Raw genomic sequence first — 12,144 nt, forward strand, 5'->3', positions numbered from 1 at the left:
AGAGAGAGAGACAGAGAGAAAGGTCTTCCTTTTGCCGTTGGTTCACCCTCCTATGGCCACCACGGCTGGCGCGCTGCGGCTGGCGCACCGCGCTGATCCGATGGCAGGAGCCAGGTGCTTCTCCTGGTCTCCCATGGGGTGCAGGGCCCAAGCACCTGGGCCATCCTCCACTGCCTTCCTTGGCCACAGCAGAGAGCTGGCCTGGAAGAGGGGCAACCGGGACAGAATCTGGCGCCCCGACTGGGACTAGAACCTGGTGTGCCGGCGCCACTAGGTGGAGGATTAGCCCATTGAGCCGCTCTACAGGGTTTAATTTAAATAGTTATAATTTTACTGGTAGATTGAACAAGCAGAGATACAACACAAAGTTCAGAAATAGATTTGGTGTGTAATAGATAAAAGCATACTAAAAATATAGGCAAGGGGGCCGGTGCTGTGGCGCAGCGGGTTAATGCCCTGGCCTGAAACGCTGGCATCCCATATGGGCACCGGTTCGAGACCTGGCTCCTCCACTTTGGATCCAGCTCTCTGTTATGCCTGGGATAGCAGAAGATGGACCAAGTCCTTGGGCCCCTGCACCTGCGTGGGAGACCCAGAGGAAGCTCCTGACTCCTGGCTTCAGATGGGCTCAGCTCTGGCCATTGAGGCCAACTGGGGAGTGAACCATCAGATGGAAGATCTCTCTCTCTCTCTCTCTGCCTCTGCTCTCTTTGTGTAACTCTTTGAAATAATAAAAAGAAATCTGTTAAAAAATAAATAAAAATAAAAAAATAGGCAAGTATTTATGTAATCTGGGACTAAGGAAGGCCTTTCATTCCATGGTAGAGAGTGTGTGTAGTATTCTTATGAAAAAAATTTGAAAATATATTGTGTTATAAACATTAAGTAAGTAAGCAATGAAAATGTTATGGAAATGGGTAGTGATGGTTTTCAAGTAACAGCTTAATTTTAAAAGAATTATATCTCAATAAAAATGTAAATGTAAATCATTTTCACTTTATATGACATGAAATAAAAAAACTGAACATTTCCAGTAGAGAATTCCATCAACTGCACATGAAGGGACTGGTGTTGTGGTATGTCGGGTTATCTGCCACCTGCAACCCAGCATCCCATTTGGGTGCCGATTTGAATCCCCACTGCTCCAGATCCAATGCAGCTCCCTGCCGATGTGCCTGGGAGAGCAGCAGGAGAAGGCCTGCAAGTCCTTGGGTCAGTGAACCTGTGTTGACCCCAGGATGAGCTCCTGGTTCCTGTTCTTGACCTTGCCCAGGTCATTTGGGCTCTGAACCAGTGGATGGAAGATCTTTTTCTCTCTCTCTTTCTAATAAATAAAATGAATCTTTAAAAAAAGAATATAAATTTTAAACATTTGTGTAGAAAATTACTATTCCACATATGAAATGTAAATTAATGAGATGACCCAAGGACTTTTACAATTAAGCTGTAGATGTCAAAATATCACTCATTTTGATGCCTGAAAAATATTCCATTATATTCATTTATCTTTATAACTCACATTTTATTTTATTTTATTTTATTTTGACAGGCAGAGTGGACAGTGAGAGAGAGAGACAGAGAGAAAGGTCTTCCTTTGCCGTTGGTTCACCCTCCAATGGCCGCTGTGGCCGGCGTGCTGCGGCCGGCGCACCGCGCCCATCCGATGGCAGGAGCCAGGTGCTTCTGGTCTCCCATGGGGTGCAGGGCCCAAGCACTTGGGCCATCCTCCACTGCACTCCCGGGCCACAGCAGAGAGCTGGCCTGGAAGGGGGGCAACCGGGACAGAATCCGGCGCCCCGACCGGGACTAGAACCCGGTGTGCCGGCGCCGCAAGGCGCAGGATTAGCCTAGTGAGCCGCGGCGCCGGCCAATAACTCACATTTTATTTATCCATCATTGGATGCCTAGGTTGATTTCATATCTTGTCTATTATGAGTAGTGCTGCAGTGAATATATGAGTTCAGATAACTCTTTAATGTGAGAATTTAATTTCTTTTGGCTATATACAAAAAAGTTGACTCTGTGTCATGGGTCATATGGTAGGTCATGTTTCAGGTTTTTGAGGAACCTCTACATTGTTCTCTATAATGGCTATACTGATTTGCATCCCCACCAAAAATGTATAAAAGTTTCCTTTTCTTTTCAAAATATTTATTTTCTGTCTTTTTGATAATAGTCATACTGACTAGCATGAGACAGTACCTCGTTGTATTTTTGATTTACAGAGAGAGGTAGAGACAGAGAGAGAGGCCTTCCATCTGCTGGTTCACTCCCCAGATGGCCGCAATGGCTGGAGCTGCGCCGATCTGAAGCCAGGAACCAGGAGCTTCCTCTGGGTCTCCCACACGGCTGCAGGGACCCAAGGACTTGGGCCATCTTCTACTGCTTTCCCAGGCCATAGCAGAGAGCTGGATTGGAAGAGGAGCAGCTGGGACTAGAACTGGCGCCCATATGGGATGCCAGCGCTTCAGGCCAGGGCTTTAACCTGCTGTGCCACAGTGCCAGCCCCAGTTCTTTTTTTAAACAGATTTATTTTATTTGAAAGGCAGAGTTGCAGAGAGATGAACACACACACACACACACACACACACACGGAGAGAGAGAGAGAGAGAGAGAGAATGAAAATGAATGAATGAATGAATATCTTCTTTACCCTGGTTGACTCCTTAAATGCCTTCAGTGGCGAGGGCTGTGCCTGCCAGAGCCAAGAGCTTCATCTGTGTCTCCCATGTATTTGGAAGGGGCCCAAGCACTTGGGCCTTCTTCAGCTGCTTTCCCAGGAACATTAGCAGAGACTGGATTGGAAGTGGAGTTGCTAGTCCTGTAGTCGGCATCCAATTGGGATACATGCATCACAAACAGTGGCTTTACGTACTACACTAAAGTGCTGGCCCTGGTTTATAGGTTCTTATTTTTTTTTAAGATTTATTTGTTTATTTGCAAGTCAGAGTTACACAGAGAGGAAGAGAGGAGAGGCGGAGAGAGAGACAGACAGACAGACAGGTCTTCCTTCCGCTGGTTTACTCCCCAGTTGGCTGCAGCTGCCAGAGCTGTGCCGCTCTTGAGCCAGGAGCCAGGAGCTTCCTCCGGGTCTCCCACATGGGTGTGGGGGTCCAAGGACTTGGGCCATCTTCTGTTATCCCATGCCATAGCAGAGAGCTGGATACGAAATGGAACAGCTGGGTCTTGAACCGGCGCCCATATGGGATGCCGGTGCTTCAGGCCAGGGCATTAACTCACTGTGCCACAGCGCCGGCTCCTGATTTACCAGTTCTAATTGTCTCTTGGAGGATTCTTTAGGTTTCTGTACATGCAGAAACATGTCATCTGCAAACAGGGATAATTTGACTTCCATGTTTCCCTTGTTTGCCTTTTATTTCTTTCTCTTACCTAATTACTCTGGTTAAAACTTCCAGTACTGTATTGAATGAGAGTGGTAAAAGTAGACATCCTTGTCTGATACCAGCTCTCAGAGGAAATGATTCTTTTTTCCCCATTCAATGTGATGTTGGCTATTGGTTTGTTAACCCATTTGTTCTATATCTAACTTGTTCAAGTTTTTAATCATGAATGACTGGTACCTGAATGTTTTTTCTGTATTTGTTGAGTTGATCAGATAATTTTATCCTTCTGCCGTTGTGTGATTTTACACTCACTGATTTTCAAATGTTAAACATCCCTGCATCTCTGGGATAAATCCCACTTGGTCGTAGTGAATGGCCTTTTTGTGTGTTGTTGGATTTGATTTGCTAGTATTTGGTTGAGCATTTTCGCATGTATATTTAGCAGGAATATTGTTCTGTAGTTTTATTTTTGTTATGTCTCTGGTTTTGGAATCAAGGTAATGTTGGAAGGGTTTCTTCACTTTCAATTGTTTTGACTAGTTTGAAGAGAAATGGTTTTAGCTCTTCCTTATGTTTGATAGGATGCATTTTTCTTTTTGCTCTTTTTTTGGTGAATGTCTTAGTAAGAATAAATTTACACAGAAATTTCATTTTTCTCCATCTAAATACTAGAAATTCTGGAGAAGTCCTCAAAAGTTCCAAAAGCAAATTCTGTATGAGTTTCCTTCAGGAAGGTGTAACTTCCTGTTTTGACTAACTGATTAGTGATAGTTTTGTAACTTTGACCATTGTAAATTAGACTGTACTGCATATATCCCAAGATTTTTCGTCTTCAAAAACAGAAGTTTTGGGGTTTGAAACTCGGATCCTATTGAGTGTACTTCTTTCTGATGATTGACTTGTGCTCCCTGGATGTAACAGTTTCTTCTCCCAATTTCTTAGACGGAATCATGAATAAACTGGAGGAGAAGCAGGACCAGATGATACCATGAAGAGGAGTTTACAGGTCCTCTACTGCCAACTGTTAAGTGAGTTGATCCTCCATTTCTTCTTTCCCAGAAAATACCAGTGGTACTGTTTGCTGAGTGCCAGGAACTTGTGCTCTTTAGGAGGAAGTCCGGGGTTGGGTCTGTGATGGAGGACAGTGAATTTCCCCTCAGCTTCATTTTATAAAGTATCATGCATTGTGTTATTCTGTTGCTTTGGACGTCAGTTATAAAGATGCTATTATAATAATTCTAAGTTGACATGTTAAATATAGATAATTTGGTAATGAGTGTCAAACATTATTGCTGTTGGTTTTGTGATAGAATATAGGGTCGTCTAGTACTGCCTTCTTTAGGTTCCGCAGAGGGAAAACTTGATAGGTTGTGTGTTCTGGATTTTTCACGTTGAACCTGTTACCATTCAGCGACTATACAGTCTTTGCCCTGAGATGTTAAGTATGTTATGCATGATCCTTAACATGAGTGGCGAACAGGTGACTTCTTGGCTTTCTGTGGTAGAACAGAGTGTTTGATTATGACTTTCTATGTTTCTAGTTTGGAGATTTGTCACAGTGTGCCAGTTGCGTTTCAGTTACAGTACAGCCTGTGGGATTGGAATTACTGCTGAAGGAATATAAAACCTCTATCAATTGTTGGGTTTGGTGCTCTGATTCATTCACTTGCAACCAAAGCCTTTGAAATGGAAAACTTGAATTCCTTTTGTTTATCTATTTCCTCTGAGGTCAGTGGAGGACCTGCCCCTCCCAGGCTGAGTGGCTCCCTGTTAACTTTGGCTGAGAAAATAGAATGAATAAAATGTCAAGAGATTGAGTGCCAGTTGTCTCTTAACATTTAATTCAGGTTATGTTGTATCCACTGTGCAAAGCATTTTATCTACAGACAGCATTCTGGCTGGGTATTTTAATTGGCTCATTTCCTCTAGTCAGCCTGTTTCAGCCTGATGGAAAGTTGCCAAGCGCTATGGGACTCTCATGTTCTTTCTTCGTGTGTTCTATAGGACTGGGAGTTTGTTGCTTTTTTTTTTTAATGATAAGTTTGTTAGAGAAAAGCTTACAGTTTGATAAAATGGTAGAGGGGGCATTTGAAGGATGAATGGGATCCACATGTATACAAATCCCTTAGAGAAGAGGAAGCAGGCTTTGCACAGGCAATATAGGAAATGAAAAGCACCATAGTAGAGTTGGCGCCAGCAAAATGTTTGAGTTTACCTATGCTGATTGTGTAGCCCAGTGTTTGCATAATATTTTAAATTCATGTATTTAAAAGCATTTGGTAAGTTATTTTACAGTCCAGAGACAAGTCTTATTCTGCAGCATGGTCCATTCTCCTAAGTTGAACAGCCATGAAAGCTGAATGGGTTTCAAACATTATCTGGATAGCTAGGGAAGTCAACAGTGTCTCAGCACCTTATTGTTTGAAAAGTTTGTTTGGAAATGCAAATAGCCGGAGCAGGTGATGTCCTGTTGGGTAGGAGGTAGGTAGTAACACTCACTGCACTACCCTGATTACTGCGTGCATACACACACAATAGCTCATATATGTTGTAGGTCATCTAGTTATTAACTTATGCCTGTATTAATATCGTCCACAAACAGAATGTTCTTGTGGAGTTTAAAATAGACTTGAAAATTGAGTCAATACAAATGTATTATTTCCTGATTGAATATTCTAGCTATTCATTGCTATGTAACAAACGATACTAAAACTTCATGACTTAAAGCAGTCGCAGTCATAAATATGCAACTTGGACAGGAGTGGGCAGAGACTGTTGTCTGCTGCACTGTATCTGGGACCTGGGCTACAGTGGTTGGGAGCTGGAACAGCAGGTGCCGAACCAGCATCTCTCTCTCCTTGGAGCCTTATCACATGGCAAGTTTGGGCTTTCTCACAGTCTGGTGGCCACAGGGTGGTCAGACTTCTTACACAGCAGCTCACTGTGTAGCTGGGCCAAAACCTCTAGGGCTTTCGGTGAATTGTGCTTAGAAGCCCCAGAACAATACTTGGGCCATATTGTACTGGCTAAGGAAGTCACCAGGATGAAACCTGATTCACATGAGGGAGTTAGGCTCTATCTCCAAAGGGGAGGCTGTTATCAATTTGTATTATCTTTTATTCTACCACAGAAAATACAAGGGTTCTTCCAAAGTACACAGGCATTAGTGTAACAGTTAAAATGCTGTTTAAGATGCCTGGATTCAACCCCCTGCTCTGGCTGATGACTCCTAGTTTCCCACTAATGTAGACCCTGGGAGGCAGCACTCGTGGCTCAAGTGATTGGATTCCTGCTACATATTTGGAGAACTTTGGAATAAACAAAAATAAAAATAAAATAAAATAAAATAAAATAAAAGGCTTCTGAATGGAATTCTCTTCCCGGCAACTGACTTTGGTTCAACCCAGTGCTGGCTATTGCAGGCATTTGGAGAGTGAATCAGTTGATAGACAATCTCTCTTGCTCACTCACTCACTCTCAATGTGCGTGTCTGTCTCTCTGCTTCTGAAATTTTTTTTTTTGGAAATATGTGGAAAATGTAATTAGGAGATAAGTTTATTTTGGTGTAATACAATTTTAAAATCCATGCATAGTTTTTACAGAATTCTCACTTCCTGTGAGCTTTCTGAAACTGTCCTTAATGTACAGATTTCAATTTTTTGCACCAAAATAAGATTACCTTTTAATCCCATTTCCCCACAGACTTTAAATTTTAAAAATTTTTTATTTTATTTGAAAGGCAGAGAGAGAGAAACAGTGCGTCCACCTGCTGGTTCACTCCAGTGTTTGTACATTTAGGCTGGGTCCAAGTGGAGGCCAAGAGCCCGAGACTCATTCCAGCTCTCACATGCGGGTGGCAGGGACCCAAGTCCTGCAGCCATCATCTCCTCCCAGAGTGCACTTCAACAGGAAGCTGGATCGGAAACACAGCAGCTCAGACTGGAACCAGGCCTTCCACTGTGGGATGTGGGTGTCCCAAGCGGGAACTTGCCTCTGTGCCAGTTGTCCTTCCTTACCGCCAAACTTTTTGAACTATACTCATATTTGTTTTTTTTTTTAATAAAAACAACAAAACCATTATCACTGTATTTTACCCAGTTCATGAGTCTGTCTGTTGTTGCTCTCAGCGTCAGAGCTCCTTCCTCCTGAGAGCCTGCTGTGTGTACATGCCTTTGTGGATGACTTGCCTGCATCCTCCCCTTTCCAGAGGTCAGTGTTCAAGGTAAAGAAGTGCTACAGATGAGTAAACAAGCCAGGGTGCCCAGGCAGTGAGTGGTGGAGCTGTGGTTCTCACCCAGGTCTCTCTGACCTCCTGTACACTTACCTCTTTTTTTTTTTTATGCTTTATTCAGAAACCTCCAACCCCCGCCAACCGCATAAGATCCAGGAAAAATCAGCAGTGTGACCCCTGTGTTGTCCTGTGGCCAGAAAGAGATGGTTCTAGCTTGTGGTCAGCAGAGTAGGCATTTGTTAGTGATGTCACCTGAGGCTGAAGGAAAGCCAGCCTCTCTCAGTCGCTGGGTCGGTGTCAGCAATCATCGGGGCTCATGTGTTCTTCACCCAGGCTGGGGGCACAGTCTGGGGAAGGCAGGGCGGTGCAAGTCTTAAGTTTCTGTTTTTTGTGTAACTGGCTCTCTGTTGTTTCTTGGACTCCATACTACAGTATAGTAGTGAACATTTCATCACTCTAGCCTTTTGGGAAGATTTAACATATTTTAGATGATTCCTTGAAGCAACCAAAAATTGACATTCTTTTTATTTCTTTCTTTAATTGAGAGACATAGAGAAAGAGAGTGCCCCCACCTACTGGTTCATTCCCAAAGGCCCACAATGGTTGAGGCTGAGCAAGTTCAAAGTCTGGAACTAGGAACTCAGGTCATCCATGGAGTGACAGGAACCCCACTACTCGTGCCATCATCTGCCACCTCCCATGGTCTGCATTAGCAGGAAGCTGGGCTCAGCAGTACACCTGGGACACAAACCCAGGCATTCTGATATGGCATTTGCCGGACCAAATCTCCATGCCGCTTTGCTTTTGAGAGTTCAATAACCAATTTGTTGTTGAAGCTAGTGCTAAGAATGTCTGGATTTTTAAGCCAGGAGTCCAAATCCTAGCCAAACCACCTTCAGGTTTACCTGAGATAAATTATTTCATCTCAATGAGACTCTGATGTAAAATGGGATACAACTGCCCGCTGCCTAAAGTGGGATGAGGAGTGGTAACATGGCATACACTTGCAGAAGACGATGGATGCCAGCTCTCTCACTGGCCTTCCTGTCTGCAGGAGAGGAGCAGCAGGGAGCTCTTCTGTAATAAACACTTGTATGCGACCTTTTGGGTCACAGAGCATTTTCCCATAATTTGATCCTCACAACAACCTTATAAGGCAGCTAGGACTCCAACTATTATTGATACCATTCCAAGGGGAGGAAATGGGCATGATCAATGCTCCATCTTCCAAGGTACATCACAATATTTATTTTTTAATTTTTTTTATTTTTATTTTTGACAGGCAGAGTGGACAGTGAGAGAGAGAGAGACAGAGAGGTCTTCCTTTTTGCCGTTGGTTCACCCTCCAATGGCTGCCGCGGCCGGCGCACTGTGGCCGGTGTACCACGCTGATCTGAAGCCAGGAGCCAGGTGCTTCTCCTGGTCTCCCATGCGGGTGCAGGGCCCAAGCACATGGGCCATCCTCCACTGCACTCCTGGGCCATAGCAGAGAGCTGGCCTAGAAGAGGGGCAACCGGGACTAGAACCCGGTGTGCCGGCGCCACAAGGCAGAGCATTAGCCTAGTGAGCCGCAGCACCGGCTACAATATTTTTAACTTTAATTTTTTTAAAGAGTTATTTATTTGAAAGGCCGAGTGATGGAGAAGGAAACACACACACACACACACACACACACACACAGGAAGAGAAAGAGAGATCTTCTCTCTGCTGGTACACTCCCAAAATGGCCACCGTGGTGGGGGCAGGGCTGGGCTGAAGCCAGGAGCCTGGAATTCCATCCAGATCTCCCATGTGGGTGGCAGGCGCCCATGTATTTTGATCATCTTCTGCTCCTTTCCCAGTCACTTTAGCAGGGAGCTGGAATGCAAGCAGAGCAGCTGAGACTTGAACCTACACACCCATGTGGGTTGCTGGCATTCTAGGCAGCAGCTTAACTCACTATGCCACAGGGCCAGCCCCAACAACATTGTTTAGAAGAGGTGTTTTGGAGTGGAAAACCTAAGGAGTATCATCACAAACCACTAAGAACATGACATTGCCTGGGAGGCACTGAATTTGAGTAAGGAGTTAGCAGGTTTGGTCTTTGTATGTGCTGAGTACTAGAATTTCATTGATTGTTAATTCATTTTTAAGAAGACTGAGACAATGTTAGGATCATTTTTTTTTTTTTTTTTGATTTGTTGTATTCATGGGAAGCAGGATACACAGCAGACTCATAGAATGGCAAATGCCCTAAACAGCACTCTGGCCTCAGAATCAGCCCTTAAGGCATTAGGATCTGGCTAAAAAGCCCATGAGAGTTTCTCAGGCATGGAAAGCCAACACACTGTGGCAAAACAAACAAACAAACAAACAAACAACACACAAAACCTAAATGAAAGATCTCTGTGAGTGAGATCCCAGTGGAAAGAATGAACAATCATCAAAGAAGGAGGTACTTTTCTCTGAAGGGAAGAGAGAACTTCCACTTTGATTATGGCCTTGTCTAAATAAGGTCAGAGTTGGTGAACTCAAGAGGCTTCCATAGCCTTGGCAACTCATGATAAGAGACTCGGGTGATTACTGATGTCATAAATAAGACTGTCAATTGTTAAATCAACAACTGGATTCACTGTGCTCCTGCTCCCCATGTAGGACCTCTGTCTTTAATGTGTTGTACTATGAGAGTTAACGGTAAAACTACTACTCAAACAGTACTCTATACTTTGTGTGTCTTTGTGGGTGCAGTCTCTTGAAATCTTATGTAGTATATACTGAGTTGATCTTCTGTATATAAAGATAATTATGAATGAATCTCGAAGAATGGGATGGGAGAGGGAATAGGAGATGGGATGGTTTGTGGGTGGGAGGGTTGTTATGGGGGAAGAACATCTATAATCCAAAAGTTGTACTTTTGAAATTTATATTTATTAAATAAAAGTTTTCTAAAAAAAATTTGTTGTATTTATTTGAAGGCAGGATTACAGAGAGGGGGCGGGGAGAGGAGAAGGGGGTGAGAGAGAGAGAAAATCTTCCATCTACTGGTTTATTCCTCAGGTGGCTGCAATGGCCAGGGCTGGGCCAGTCCAAAGCCAGAAGCCTGGCCTCCTTCTGGGTCTCTCTCATGGGTGGCAGGGTACCAAGCGCTTGGGCCATTTTCTGCTGCTTCCCCAGGTACGTTAGTAGGGAGCTGAATCAGAAGTAGAGCAGCCGAGACCTGAACTAGTACTCATATGGGATGCCAGCATCACAGGCAGCTTGATCTGCTGTACCACAGTGCTGGCCTTGATTGTTAGGATCTTATGAAAATAGCAGATTTTCATATACCAGTATCCCCTCAAGAATCAGAGTTGTTGAATTCTTACTCAAAATGAAGGAATGGTTGTGTTTTGTAACTTCAGTGTTTGCTCTACACCAAGTATTGAATTTTCTAAGTCACTTTCTGTTATTAATTACTATGACATCCTGATTGCTCAGTCATGCATTCTTTTCATATACTGGTCTGTGCTGACCCCACAATACAACTCTTTGTTCAGCACAAATAACTACTCACAATTCTCTCCCTATCTTTCTCAGGAAGAGGATGGAACTGGGCCCCTGGCTTGAAGAATTTAGGAGGAAAAATATACCCCCCTTTCTGCCATCTTTACATGGGGCATAAAGATTATATCTTAATATCTGACTTGAACTATGTACACCTGCTCACAAACATACATACATTCATATTACCTATCTGTCTGGCTCTTCCAAGAGTAATGAGAAAACTTGTTGGAGGCATTCTGTTCTTGGAACCTACCTTCTGTGGGATGGTCTGCCATTATCTGACCTCGAAGTGAGCAGATGCTCTTGAAAATACTTCAGGTGAGAAAGCTCTGCTGCCTTTTCAACTCCAACTAGCCCTCCTTTCATACTAGCAACCCAGTGACTCTACTGGGAGTATCCGTGTAGCTTCACAAATGATTAAAGTTAAAGATTACTTTTTCCTTGTTAATGCAAAATACTGTCTTGATTCAGTTTAAATAGCACTGCTCACAGAAGTTTAAGCAAGAAGGCTTTCCTAGTCCTGTCCGTTTGTCTGGTGAGTCATGGGTCTGGAATCTTCAGGTGATTTTCTTTCTGGCGTATTCCTTTCTTCTTGGCCATCTGGCACCAGAAATGCTGTCTTGTTTACTTTGTTTTCCCATGTGTCATCACCATTCACCTCGATTTTCCAGCCCCGGATACCTGCAGTCATCCTGACCTGCCTTCCGCTCCACCTGGATGCCTTGGGCACCAGCTTCTGTTAGCTGACGTGTGACTCCATTCCTGTGTCTGCATCCTGTGTCTGCTTGAGAGAGGAGTTTCATTGTTCTTTCCCTGTACCACCTCAGTGCTCCCCTTACTTCTAATTCTTCTTACGTGGTTGCAGACCTGCCTGCCTGTCGTCTGACTGACAATCTTTCAGTCCCTTTGCATCACTGAACACAGCAGTTGTCATGGTGTAGTCGAAGAATTGTTGGGAATCCCTGAGACCTTTTCAGGAAATCTGTGAGGGCCTCGCTTTTCCAACTACACATCCCCATGAAGCCATGTTTTTTCATACTTTCAAGC

The 12,144-nt window shown here is 43.9% G+C and overlaps 1 protein-coding gene across 7 annotated transcripts in view; it reads left to right on the forward strand.

Moving 5' to 3' along the window:
* Window positions 1–12,144, forward strand: part of TMEM108 (transmembrane protein 108) — a 352,039-nt gene that overhangs the window by 182,149 nt on the left and 157,746 nt on the right. For 5 of the 7 annotated variants that reach the window (XM_089331379.1, XM_051835585.3, XM_051835576.3 and 2 more), the window contains one exon: window positions 4,287–4,372. The exons of 1 other annotated variant lie outside the window; for it this stretch is intronic. In XM_089331379.1, the coding sequence (XP_089187505.1) occupies window positions 4,333–4,372 (40 nt within the window). In that variant the 5' untranslated portion in view covers window positions 4,287–4,332. Of the gene's footprint in view, window positions 1–4,286; window positions 4,373–7,142; window positions 7,158–12,144 lie in introns of those variants that run through there. One more of the 7 variants, XR_016232966.1, reaches the window with a different exon arrangement.

Source organism: Oryctolagus cuniculus, chromosome 4 (genome assembly GCF_051225735.1).
Source record: "Oryctolagus cuniculus isolate XC-2025 breed Fujian yellow rabbit chromosome 4, ASM5122573v1, whole genome shotgun sequence".
Lineage (NCBI taxonomy): Eukaryota > Metazoa > Chordata > Mammalia > Lagomorpha > Leporidae > Oryctolagus > Oryctolagus cuniculus.